The sequence below is a fragment of the Carcharhinus amblyrhynchos genome, chromosome 22 (assembly GCF_965287045.1).
Source record: "Carcharhinus amblyrhynchos chromosome 22, sCarAmb.v2.hapA, whole genome shotgun sequence".
NCBI lineage: Eukaryota > Metazoa > Chordata > Chondrichthyes > Carcharhiniformes > Carcharhinidae > Carcharhinus > Carcharhinus amblyrhynchos.
Genome location: NC_137345.1, coordinates 40,039,719 through 40,053,233, shown reverse-complemented (window position 1 = coordinate 40,053,233; position 13,515 = coordinate 40,039,719). Strand labels below are relative to the sequence as shown.

The following is a 13,515-nucleotide window of genomic DNA, read 5'->3' as shown; positions in this document are numbered from 1 at the left end:
TACATGAATTGGATGGGAATATAGGGATATGTCCCCAGAAGGGTAGGGGGATTTAGTTAAGTTGGGCAGGATGGTCGGTGCAGGTTTGAAGGGCCGAAGATCCTGTTCCTGTGCTGTAATTTTCTTTGCTTTTGGACCTACTCATTGTCATTCCCATGGCGGGCAGGGCAATAGAACTCTGGCTATCATCTCTCGCCCTGATTAGGTTCAGCCAGTGGAATTCTGCTTTACATCATTCTCCCTTCATCTGGATTTAGCAATTTAGAAGTAGTGCTGTTCCTAGTCTGTTTGCCTGTTCTGTGTAGGATGCGTGTGTTCCATGGATGTAGAATGTTAAACACTTATAATTGTCTGGAAAAATCATGGAAAAGGATTCCGTTCCTTAAAAAGGACATCTGTGAACCAATCGAATTTTTGTAATGACAATTAGACAACTTTAACATCCTTTTTACTGACAGTTCTTAGTTCCAAATGTTTTAAATTAAATCCAAGTTTCAAAATATCATATGAGATTTGAACTTTCAAATTGCTGGTCCAGACCTCTGGATTATTAGACTGTTAGAAACGACAACACCAAGTACAAGTTGTGTGAGAAATGCTGGTGGTTAAACATTGCAGAGATTAACATCTTTATTTCATTCATCATCTCTCTGTTGAGTCATTGACAAAGAGCAGAGTTCCTGGGTCTGTCTGGTTGCTGAAAGTCTCCTTTGACCAACACAGTCAGGGCAGCATTTCTCACCAGATGTTGAGCACAGCTGGAGACTTGCCTGTAAATCATCAGCAGATCCTAACAGATTCTTCTCCCATTTAAATGAAGTGATACAAATTGGGCAGGTTCCATTATAACATTGAACATTAAGATTCTATAATTGAAAAAAATGCCCTGACCCTCTCTCAAACATTGGTTACATCACACTTAGATTGGGATTTCCCAGTCCTAATGCTGCGAGCTAGCCAAACACCCATTATCTTCGGCAGCACCGGTGAATGGTACCAGTGGGCAGTGTCAGGAGGTCCTGCCCTTCCAGTGCAGCTCTGATCACATTATAAAAAGGTAATAGAGGCACTGAGGAAGGTGCAGAGTAGATTTACTAAAATGGTCCCAGAAACCTGCAGATATACACATCAGGAAAGAACTGACAGGCTGGGTCGCCTTCCAATGAAACAAGGAGGCTGAAGGATTACTTTTTAAACTGTGAAAAGTTTTTGTGCAGAGTGGATACAGAATAAGACCTTTCCTCTTGTGGGGGAAGAGCATAACTAGAAACCATCAATGTAAGATAGCCACCAAGAAATCCAGTAGGGTAAATTTCTTCACGAAAGAGTGATGAGAATGTGGAATCTGCTCCCACAGGGAGTGTGAGAAGTGAATAATACAGATGTATTTAAAGGGGAAAGTGGACAAGAATATAAGGGAGATGGGAAAAGAGTGTTACGTTAGGAGATTTAGAAAAGAAAGATGGGCAGAGGCTAGTATGGAGTATAAACTCCATTCTAGCCTCTAGACAGGGTAAATGCACAGGTTTATGGGGATAAGGCTTAGGTGGGATTGTGGTCAGTGCAGACTCAATAGGCCAAATGACCTTCTTCTGTACTGTAGTAATTCTGTAATAAACACTTCAAGGAACATTGGGGCCAAATGACCTGTTGCTGTGCTGTACATCCTTTATAAATGCACTGCATGCCATCTCTCCACCCAAATTTCTTCCACCAGCTGTAAGCAAGCAACACTCTGTAACCAAGGACAGATGGAGAAATATTTTGCTCTGGTGTGCCAGCCCAGTTGGTCAAATTGCTGCCAATTACAGTTCATGGTGGCAATGCTACAATCAGAGTATAGATTCACCCTGAGCAAGTGGCAGTCTGGAATGCGAACTACAAAAAGATACAGAATTACTGGAGAGGGTGCAGAGAGAATTTACAAAGATGGCAGAAATGTGTGGATTTATATATCAGGAAAGGATAGATAGGCTGAGTCTCGTTTCTCTTAAGGAAGGAAAGCTCTTTGATGACCTGACAGAGGTCATTAAAATGTTGAACAGTTTTGAGAGAGTGAATACAGAAAGAATGTTCCCTCTCATAGGGAAAAGCCGAACTAGAAGCCATTAAAGATGGATAGTCACCAAGAAATCCGATAAGGAATTCCAGGAAATGGAGGATTTAATGTGTATACAGAAAGCACAAGTGACACTGTTCACTGTGCAATACAGAGAGGGGATAAAGCTAAAGCTTTCACAGACAATTCACAGCACCCATCCTATGTGATTCAGTAGCCCATGATAATGTTTAAATGCCACACAAGCCTCATCCTAGTCTATCTTTTCCCAACCTGTTCTGGTAGCCTTTGATACAAAGCCCTCTCACATATATATTAAGCCTCTCTTTAAATGTCAGTATTTTCTCTTTAATAGTTCCACGCTCTCAATCTCAATTCTTCATTTGATCACTTAGTCACTATCTTATATTTATATTTATGCTCCCTTTGTCCTGGAATTCATTCATAATTTGGTAATAATGACCATAAACAGATATCCTCAAGTTTTTTCCAGACACTCTGGTTATTTGCTCGCGTGTGTTTTCTGCACGTTTCCAGTCCTCCAGTATCCTGTTTGTAGATAGACCAAACACAGTACTCCATGTGGTCTAACCAAGGTTATATAAGCATTTAACATTACCTCCCTGATTTTTTTTACCCTATTTATTAACTCATGGTGCCACCTTTAGTGATTTAAGTATGACACCTCTATCAGATAGCCCCTAAATTTTCTTTATTGGTGGAAATACACAGCGTGTCTCTGCAACCTGTCCTCATTACTTAGCCTTTTTAGCCCAAGATGAGCCTCCAACGATACAGCACTAAGACAATGTATTTCCACTTCACAGCATTGGTCAAGTCTGCCTTGCCTCAGCTCATTAACTCTCGTCCATGCATTTGGTATCTCCAGACTTGACTATTACAACACAGTCCTGGCTGGCTGGCGGTCCTCCCAGATTCTGTTTGGAACACAATGCTCCCTCCTTTCCTCCCACTCACAGGCAGTGAGTTTGGAGACAGGAAGCACTCAGTCAGGTAGGAAATGCAGGGTGAGCTCCCATTTCCTACCTGCCTTTCCCCCCAGTTAAGTCCAGGGCAGGAAGGATTGCAGCCAACTGAATGCCAATGGATGCTGTTCTTTGGGCAATGAATGCCCCCCTCAGTGACTAATCTTGCCACTGCTGTTATTTAACCTGTAGAGGGAGTGCAGGACAGCCTGAAAATCAAGCGCAACTGGGTGGGGGAGATTGGGCTAGGGTCAAAGGCACTCAATGCTTCATCGAGGGGCCCAATATGGCAAACGGGGACTCACTAAAATCCACCCCTTGCCTCAGATCCCCTCCCATGAACCCCATCCTATGGCCCTCAACCTGCCCTCACTCATCTGAAAGGGTTTCTAGTGGACCTTGAGCCTGTGGTGGCTGCGTTTGCAGCGGCTGCACTATCAGCAATAGAGGATCTCCCCTCCCAGGCTCCGGCATCCTCTGCAGAAGAGTCATCTGAATTTGAGAGGTTAAGTCTGGTTAACTCTCTTTCCACAGATGCTGATGGACCTGCTGAATCCAGGGAAAGGTCCAATGCTTTTAATAATTCTTGTACATGAATCCCAAACCCTCAGTTCCTCCACAGCTCCTAGCTTCTCATCATTTAGAGAATACTCAGATCGACCTTTGAGGAACAGAGTCGAAGAGCTCATACCTTCAGATATCAGACTCTATCTGCCACAGCTTTTCCCCCAATCACTTCGTCTGTCAATGACCCTTTGCAACTTCCTGCTATTGTCTGCCCTGTTCACTGTGCCACCCAGTCTCATGTCAGCGGCAAACATGAATCTTTCTTCCTTCATCCAATTCATTGTTAAATACAGTGAAAATCTGCAGCTCTCAGTGCTAAGCCCCTGGGAGACAACACTGTCCACATCCTACCAACTGGAGTGCCCACCCTTTCGATACTCTGTTACGCTGTGATGGTGTTCTAGAGTAAACTATACAGACAATGCTTTTTTTAAAAACAGAGCAACTCTTACTCCAGCTCCATTGATTCTGAGCCAGAGTAACTCAAGACATATAATTTTATTCTGTATAGTATTTAACATTATCTTTTATTGTAGAAGAAAAGAGACTTGCTGTTTGAAACTTTTTGACAGCATGAATTTTTCCAACAATTCACAATTTCTGTATTACCAAATGTCTCTTACATCCAATTATCTCTGCATTGTGTTTGTGGTTAATTTTGTTTGTTCTATAGGTTAAATTTTACACATAAACTAAAAAAAAGGAAACTTCCTCCTCTAGAGAGTTCCATTCTACTGTACACTCCATGGGAGTGAACAGAAAATAAATATAAATCCTTGTAAGTAATGTCCTTGCAAATCTATTCAGTAACTCTAGCAGCACTGCATTCAGTCATTGCCTAATCTTCTTTACATATATTACGTGTATTTTCCAATGACTAACACACGGTTAGAACAGATGAACTGTTATGCTCAAGGCATAATAACATCAAAATCTCCCCCGATATTAAAAATTGAAAACATATATTGTAGTGTTTGAAAGTGAATCATTTAATTAAAAGTGACCGCAATCAAATTTAAAATGCCTGTATAATTTTTATAAAACCCATTGCCTAACCCCTTAGTTAAGATCGAGGAAATATAATCCATGCAATGTTGAATGTTGCATTTGCTTCAATTATCTTTGGGACCAGAACAGACATATCCCAGAACCATATAATCTCTACAGTGCAGAAGGAAGCCATTCCTTCTCCTGGGAGATTAAAGAAAGGAATTGACTTTCTCCCTCAGGCACAGACCAAAGACCAAATCTCAGTTCAAACACTCCACAGTCTGAGCAAAACATTAGTTAACTTATCAACAATGCAAAGTGTACAATGGAAACTGCACAGTGCAAAATAGAACTGATAAATAGACTGTGTGAGAGCCACTGGAGGGAACCTTTTACTATCACAGGAACTCCACATTTTATACACTCTCAACACAAAACCATATCAGGTGCTGATTGGGAGATGTGAATTGTCCTTAAACTTTCAGTCAGCAATTTCACCTTGGATTCAGATAGCTGGCTTTTCAAGCCCCACTCCAGCATGAATGTATAATGTAGGCTAACATTTAGTGCAAGTACTGATGGAGTGCTGCACTATCAGAGGGTTTTTCGGATTGGATTTTGAACCACTATTTCAAAGAAGAGCAGGAATTTATTCCACAACCTCGACCTAGGGTGCCATGGTAGCACAGCTGTTGGCACTGCTACTTCACAATGCCAGGGACCCAGGTTCAGTTCCAGCCTTGGGAAACAGTCTGTGTGGAGTTTATATGTCCTCCCCATATCTGTGTGAATTTCTTCCAGGTGCTCCAATTTCCTCCCACACTCCTAAAATATGTGGGTTAGGTTGATTGGCCATGCTAAATTGCCCCTTAGTATCAGGGGATTAGTAGGGTTAATACATCGGGTTACGGGGAAAGAGCTAGATGGGATTGTTGTCAGTGCAGGCTGAATGGCCTCCTTTTGCACTGTGGGATTTTATTGTATGATTCTAAACTAGATTATCTGGTCATTTTCACATTGCAGTTGTGGGAGCTTGCTATGCACAAATTGGCTGCTGAATTCTATACACAAATGTTTAAAAGTTTATTAATTAATGATACAAGTAGGCTTACATTAATACTGCAATGAAGCTACTGTAAAAATCTCAGATGCCACACTCGGGTGACTGTTCAGGTACACTGAGGGAGAATTTAGCATGGCCAATGCATCTAACCAGCACGTCTTTTGGACTTTGGGAGGGGAAGGATCCATTTGTCATAGAATCAAAGAATCCCTACATTGCAGAAGAAGACCATTCAGCCCATCAAGTTTGCACTGACTCTTTGACAGCATGTCTTACCCAGACCCTCTCCCCTGTCCTATCCTCATAACCCCACACACTTCCCATGACTAATCCATTCAACCTACACATCTTTGGACACTAAGGGGCAATTTAGCATGACCGATCCACATAACCCACATGTTTTACAGACTGTGGGAAGAAATCAGAGTACCCAGAGGAAACACACACAGACATGGGGAGAATATGCAAGCTCCACACAGACAGTGACCCAAGCTGAGAATCGAACCCGAGTTCCTGGCGCTGTGAGGCAGCAGTGCTAACCACTGCAAAAAGTACTTGATTGGCAATAAAGTGATTTGGAACATGCTGAGATCAGGATAGACGCTATATGAATGCAAGTTCTTTCATCCTTCTGCTGATAGGTACCCAAAGCAAGAAGTTCAGCAGCATTTTAAAGGCAGACTGGGAGAACTTCAACCCCAACCAAGCAGCTAAAATGCAAACGTGCAACCTGCCCCAGAACAGCTGTAAGTAAATCTCAATGAATAATAATGGAAGGTAAATCACATGGACTCTCGTCCCACAAGCCAGAAGCCATCGTGATCAAATTCATTTGTGGGGAGGGTGTTTACTGGAGCTCTGAAACATTTCAAATTGAGTACAAGATGCAACAAGAAATCAATGTTTAAAACAATGATAAAACTCTGGAGCTGCCGTCAACTTTGTGACTGAGTTACTGAACTAAGAGTGGATTCGATACTTTAAGACGCTGCTCATTCCCTCAGACCCAGAGTCATCTGAAACAGGTCAACTATTTTTTTCGAAAATAAACCCAATGTCATCAACAATCCTAGTACACCAATAAAGTAAAACCTCGAATATTTACATAAAAAAGGAGAAATGAGATGAATTACTCAGTCAGCTAGATAGAATCTAAAACTGAAACGCAAATTCAGCACAATCAAACATAAAGCAGTGGGGCATCAAGTATACAGAGCTCAGGGAGGCAGCACACTGCAGTAACTACACACTCATCAACCCCAGTCACAGCACTGAGTAAATCTATACATTCAGTCCGCTCAAACTGGAATCCACTTCACTCGTTTAATCTCTCCGGAATGTCAACATATACCCACAAACATCCCCTCTCCCATTTCGCATGGACATCGGGTTAGACTGTTATATTTGAAGGTGCTGGCATCCCTCTCTGCGCACTCAGTTTGAGGTTTGCACTCGGAGGTCGGGGCTGAGGCTGGGGTGAACTCCAAAACAAGGCTGCAAAATCTGGGGAGGACTGCTGCCGACGTCTCTTCTGGTCCTAACTCTCTGCTGCCTCCAGAAGCCAGTGAGTGGGTGGGAGGGAGGTTGGTCGACTTTACTTTCCAGGATCCAGGTTGCAGAGTACAATCGGGACAAACACGGGGTTGGGCTGCCGGGTAGAGAGAAGCTTGGGGCAGCCTCAAGGGGAGGGAAGAGGTCGTGAGCTATCTGGAAGTGAAGTGGGATAACGGGATACTGAGGCTAACACTCCTGGGCTTCACTGCTGAATACCGAGTGTCTCTTTAAGACCAGGCAATGTTCCTATCACTGACTGTGCAGCTGGAGGGATCGCTTGAAACACCGGGAGAATTCAACTCAAATCCATCGCTCACATTTTCAAAGTGATTTATAAGTTCAGGAGACTTCGGTGAAGGTTCCCGAGTTTGGTTGGGTCGAGAGTGAGTGTTGTTTTAAAATGAGCATTAATGATCAGATAGAACCGTTTAATTAAATTCAATGGAACAAGACGGGGCAAAAAGAAAAAACTTTCTCGACATTTTTCCATTTGCTATTCAGACTCGGGACGGGAAAAGCTGAATGGTTTAGTACAATTCATGCAGGTAAATTATACAAAAAAAATAGGCGATATAAGAACGCGCCGAAACATCTCCAATTATGTGGAGAAATGTGTGTAAGTGCATTGCAAGTGTACAGGAAGCACCCGAAATAGCCGCTGTTTCAGTAATTGAATGAAAGTATTTTGTTAAATCGGAGATAAAGTTACTCTGTGAATCTCTGAATAAATCGTCTTCAGATATTGCTGCGTTTAACTGCTGGTAGTATAGGCTGCTTACATATGGAATAGAGTTCAATAATTATAACAGTGTTTGGGTATTAAAGCTTGTGAGGGAATTGAAACAGCTTTGAAGTGTTTGCAATTATTTCAGCTTCAGTGTTGAAAAAGATTTTCTTGGGGCTCTGTTTTTTTTAAATGAATGTTATTATTTAAACAACAGCTGAATCTCTGACACGAGCCTCTCCGTGCACAATCTGTGTGCTCGGGGTAAATCTGAGTGCTTCTTACCTTCAGCACCCCCTTGTCCTGGTTGGGTGTCAGGTCCTCGGCGTCTCGCTCCAGCCCCGCAGCCTGGGCTTCTTGCTCGCTCTCCCTCTGTTCCTGGCCGGTGGTCATGGTGCAGGAGAGGCTGGCTCTCTCTCAGTCTCCCAGCCGTTGGGGGATGGAAGTGTCCGCCTGGCTCTGGGTTCTTGCAGGGACGCCGAATCTCCCTCTGTCTCCTCCCGCCGCCAGCTATGGAGACTGCCCTATCCCAGCATCCGCGGCGCGCCTGAAAGTGGCCTATTCCTGCCCACCGCAGAGGCTGCCGGGAGAAACTGACAGGGGGCGGGGCAAGAGGAGGCGGGGCTTCCAGTTGGACAATGGGATTAGGGAAGGAGAGGGAGTCCCCAGGGCCTGAGGGTGGAGGATCCCCAGGGCTTGAGGGTGGGGGATTCTCCAGGGCCAGAGGGTGAGGGATTCCCTGGGCTAGAGGGTGAGGGATTCCCTGGGCTAGAGGGTGAGGGATTCCCTGGGCCAGAGGGTGGGGAATCCCCAGGGCCAGAGGATGTGGGATGCCCAGGGCCAGAGGGTGAGGGATTCCCTGGGCTAGAGGGTGAGGGATTCCCTGGGCCAGAGGGTGGGGGATCCCCAGGGCCAGAGGATGTGGGATGCCCAGGGCCAGAGGGTGAGGGATTCCCTGGGCTAGAGAGTGGGGGATCCCTTTAGCCAGAGGGTGGAGGTTCCCCAGGGCCAGAGGGTGGAGGTTCCCCAGGGCCAGAGGGTGTGGGATGCCCAGGGCCAGAGGGTGAGGGATCCCTTTAGCCAGAGGGTGGGAGTTCCCCAGGGCCAGAGGGTGGGAGAATCCCCAGGGCCAGAGGGTAGGGGAATACCCAGGGCCAGAAGGTGAGGGATCCCTTTAGCCAGAGGGTGGGGGTTCCCCAGGGCCAGAGGGTGGACGTTCCCCAGGGCCGGAGGGTGGGGGAATCCCCAGGGCCGGAGGGTGGGGGAATACCCAGGGCCGGAGGGTAGGGGAATACCCAGGGCCAGAAGGTGGGTGATCCCCCAGGGCCAGAGAGTCAGGGAATCCCCGGATCCAGAGGCTGGATAATCCCCAGGATGTGGAGGATCTCCAGAGGCAGAGGGTGAGGGATCCCCAAGGCCAGAGAATAGAACAAAGAAAATTGCAGCTCACGCACAGGCCCTTTGGCCCTCCAAGCCTGCTGCCCGCCTGAACTAAAACCCCCTACCCTTCCAGAGACCATATCCCTCCAATCCCAGCCTATTCATGTATTTGTTCAAACACCCAAGTCTCCAACTGACATATGTCCTGCTGTATCCTGTGATGGTTCTCATCACTATCCGCAAAGGATGGGGAGTCCTCAGGGCCAGGCGGTGATGAGGGAAAGAGAGTTTCTGGTGAATCCGAGAGAGTGAAGAAAAATTAAGTAAGTGGCATTTTAGGGAGGAAAGTCAGAGGAATGGAAGAACTGAATAAACAGAGAGGTACAAGGGAATGGGTGCAAGGGAACGAGCCACAGATCCACCAGGATGTAACGGTGGAGGTGTTGAAAGACCTTTCACTGATTCTATATTTCACTCAGAAAAGAAGAGAAATTTATAAAATCTGAGGATAGGACCCAAGTAAGAATCCACGTGCGCACTTTAATCCAGTGTTGGTGAGTGACTGAGCTCCTACGATAGAACATGGGTGTGGGGCGGCACAGTCATTCACACTACTGCCTCACAGTTCGATTCCCAGCTTGGGTCGCTGAGTGGAATTTGCACTTTCTCCCTATGTCTGCGTGAGTTTCCTCCGGGTGCTCCGGTTTCCTTCCACAGCCCAAAGATGTGCATGTTAGCCAAATTGGCTGTGCTGAATTCTCCCTCAGTGTACTCGAACAGGCGCTGGAGTGTGGCGACTGGAGGATTTTCACAGTAACTTCATTGCAGTGTGAATGTAAGCCTACTTGTGACTAATAAATAAACTTTAACTCAAAGAGGCTAAAGAAACCTAAGCTTCTCCTGAGTAAAACAACTGCAGGAGAGAACACAGAAGGACATGTTACGAAAAGTGATCAAAAATCTCACCAAAGAGCTAAGTTTCAAAGAATGTCTTAAAAGGATTTGTATTTATATAGTGCTAGTCATTACCATCAGATGTCTCAAAATATTCTGCAGCTAATAAAGTTGTTTTGAAGTATTTTCTCTGTTCTATGTAGGAAATGCAGCAGCTAATTCTGTACACAAATAGCAATATGATAATGACCATATAATCTGTTATTCTGATGTTGACTGTAGGATAAATAGTAGCTGAGATACTGCCGTAAACCTTCCACACAAGAATTATTCTTTATTCCACTTAATCCTATCAACCTGATCTCTATTCGTTGCAACTCAGGTTTCCTCTAAAGAGTGCTACAGGACTTACCACCTGAGAGGGTAGATAGAATCTCAGTTTAATGTTTCAGCCAACAACACATCCAGGAGTGCAGCTTTAATTTCTGAGCTCAAGCCTCAGTGGGATTTGAACTCATAACTAATGACTCATGTGCAAGAATACTCCCAATGAGCCATGGTTTACACAGGGCAGGAGAGCAGTAAAGAGAATTTACGGAGAGAATTCCAAAGCTTAGTTCCAAGGCTACCTGGGTGCCATTGACAGAGCAATGAAAATTGGCGATGCACAAGGGGCTGGAGATGGAGAAGCATTTATGTCAGAAAGCAAGTTGAATGACCACTTAATGTTTTGGTTGAGTGAATTGAGGAGGGTCATTTAGCCAGGAAACTGGGAGAACCTTGGTTCTTTTTGTGATGTCTGGCACACATCCATTGGAGAAATCAGGTGGGGCTTTAGCTTAATATCTCACACAGCATGGCTCTCTCTCGAAGCTAGATCATTGAGTGGGACTTGAAGCTCCTGATTCAGAGGTGAGAGTGCCACTAACTGAGTCAAGCTGGCATCAAGCTTGGAAGAAGATTGAATTATTTTGTTAATGATTCCTTATGCTCTGTCACTCCTATACAAAACTACTCCTGATCTGAACAATGTCTTCATTGATCACCTCGTCTTTAATTTCACCTTCCTCCCTGTCATTGAAGAAATGGTTGTCTCCCAGATTAATTTGTGGCAGTTAATGTAGTACAGAACGGGGTGTCAGAAAGAGCAAATGAGTTGAACAACATGAAAATGGTTTTGATTCTGTCAGCTGAGGGGGGCCTTTTTGGACAGAAATCTAGATTGCATTTGCTTTGATTTAGAGGTTGGGAGGTAAGGTTCCTTCACAGTCACAGAAGATACCATAGATGGCTTTGACCAGTGTGTGCTGTGATTGGAATAGATAATGGACTAAGAGAATTTGGAAAGGTGATGGCAGGCAAGGCCAACTTAAGGTAACTGCATGTTCAATGATAATGTGATGTGTACTTTCACTGGACACTTGAGAGTTGAGCTAATGGGAGGTGCTTGAAAGATATAGATGTAAAGACACAGGGAGACAACCCCAGATGGGTTGGTCAGATCATTTTATCTGTATTGAATTTTAAACTTGTATTTTGTGTTGCTTCAAGCAGCTACAAACCAGGATCACAGGCCAACACATTTGTTCATATCTAGAGAAGCTGTCCACAAGAGTGTCCATATAGATATCCACTATGTTGCCCAGCCTTCAATTTGGTGTATTGCAATCGCTGCTCTCAATGTGGTCTCCTCTATATCAGAGAGACCAAGCGTAGACTGGGCGATCGCTTTGCTGAGCACTTTCAGTCTGTGCGCAATCTGGATGCTGACCGTTCCGTTGCTTGCCATTTTAACACACAATCCTGCTGCCATGCCCACAGGTCTGTCCTTGGCCTGCTGCAGTGTTCCAGTGAAGCTCAACACAAACTGGACAAACAGCATCTCATCTTCCGGCTGGGCACTTTAAAGCCTTCCAGTCTCAACATCAATTTCATCAACTTCAGATGAAAGCTCTACCCAACCTCGACCCCTTTGTTTTCAGTCTATTTAATCTTTAACTGTTCTCTACTTTTTATTTCTTTGTTGTCTTTACTTTTCTTATTAACATTGACAAGGAAATGTAACCATTTATTACGATATGAATCAATGGAGTGGTGCCAAACAACACGGATAGACCAAAGAATCCACTTCAGTCAAGAATGTTGGTTTAATTGACAATTGTTTCTGTGACAAGACAAGAAACAGGATCATTGATTGACTATCCGACTCTGTGACTATGTCAGGTTAAATGTACAGTCCAGTTTTGAACTTCTTCAGTCTGCTGTAGCTTTGCATGCCTTGTCTGCTTGGAGGGGGGAGAGTGGGGTGGATGCTGCAGTGTTTGGGGTGGTGTTTGTTACATGAATGTACCTTGAGATTCCAAATGCTAAATCAGTCCATGTTGTAGCATAAACCCTCCGCACAAGAATTACTTTTTATTCCACTTAATCCTATCGGCCTGATCTCTACTCATTGCAACTCAGACTTCCTCATTAGAGCAACTTCTTCTCAAAAGGGAGATGAGGATGCTGTAGGAGGTGTGCGTGGTAACATTACAGAACACAGTTTTGCTGTTTGATCAGTAAAATTTTAGCACTTTATTGCTCGAAGTATGTGAGAATTGATAACTGAGGGTTACTCAGAAAGTCCAAGAAACGAACACACGAACTCCAGCCCTGGCTGCAGTGGTCTTTACAAGGGAAAGGAAGAAGTCACCGATTGGCCAGTCCTGTTCTGTTTAGTGTGTAGTAAGAAGTCTCACAACACTAGGTTAAAGTCCAACCAGTTTATTTGATAGTAAACCCACAAGCTTTCGGAAATGCTGTTACTTTGTCAGATATGTGGAAAGTTCTGATCAGAGAAGGGCATATAAAGACACACACAGTTTACAGAAACTGATTAGAATGCGAGTCTTTACAGCTAACCTGCTAATCAAGTCTTAAAGATGCAGACAATGTGAGTGGAAGGAGCATTAAGTACAAGTTAAAGAGATGTGCGTTGTCTCCAGACAGGACAGTAAGTGAGATGTTGCAAATTCAGGCAAGTCATGGGGGTTACAGATAGTGCAACACGAACCCAAGATCCCGGTTGAGGCCGTCCTCATGTCTGCGGAACTCCAAGTTCTTGCAACATCAACATCTCAGTCATCCGTGATTGCAAAGGGATGTTAGGATGAATCTAAGAGCCGGGCCTTGACCTGGGAGGGTTTGATGACCGGATTTCTTTGTGGAAGGGACAGGCAATTAATTAGCTGCCATCCTCCTGACAACTCAGAATTCCCCTATTCTGGGTTATAATGGCCCCGTGAATCCAGTTGGA

At 44.5% G+C, this 13,515-nt stretch overlaps 1 protein-coding gene across 3 annotated transcripts in view; it reads right to left on the bottom strand.

Moving 5' to 3' along the window:
- The window catches only part of LOC145357082 (peptidyl-prolyl cis-trans isomerase FKBP5-like), a 106,584-nt gene extending 98,129 nt beyond the window's left edge, over positions 1-8,455 (bottom strand). For 2 of the 3 annotated variants that reach the window (XM_080210178.1, XM_080210180.1), the window contains exon 1: positions 8,229-8,455. In XM_080210178.1, coding sequence (XP_080066304.1) covers positions 8,229-8,336 — 108 coding nt within the window. In that variant the 5' untranslated portion in view covers positions 8,337-8,455. Of the gene's footprint in view, positions 1-7,020; positions 8,040-8,228 lie in introns of those variants that run through there. The other variant, XM_080210179.1, reaches the window with a different exon arrangement.
- Between the last annotated feature and the right edge of the window lie 5,060 nt (positions 8,456-13,515).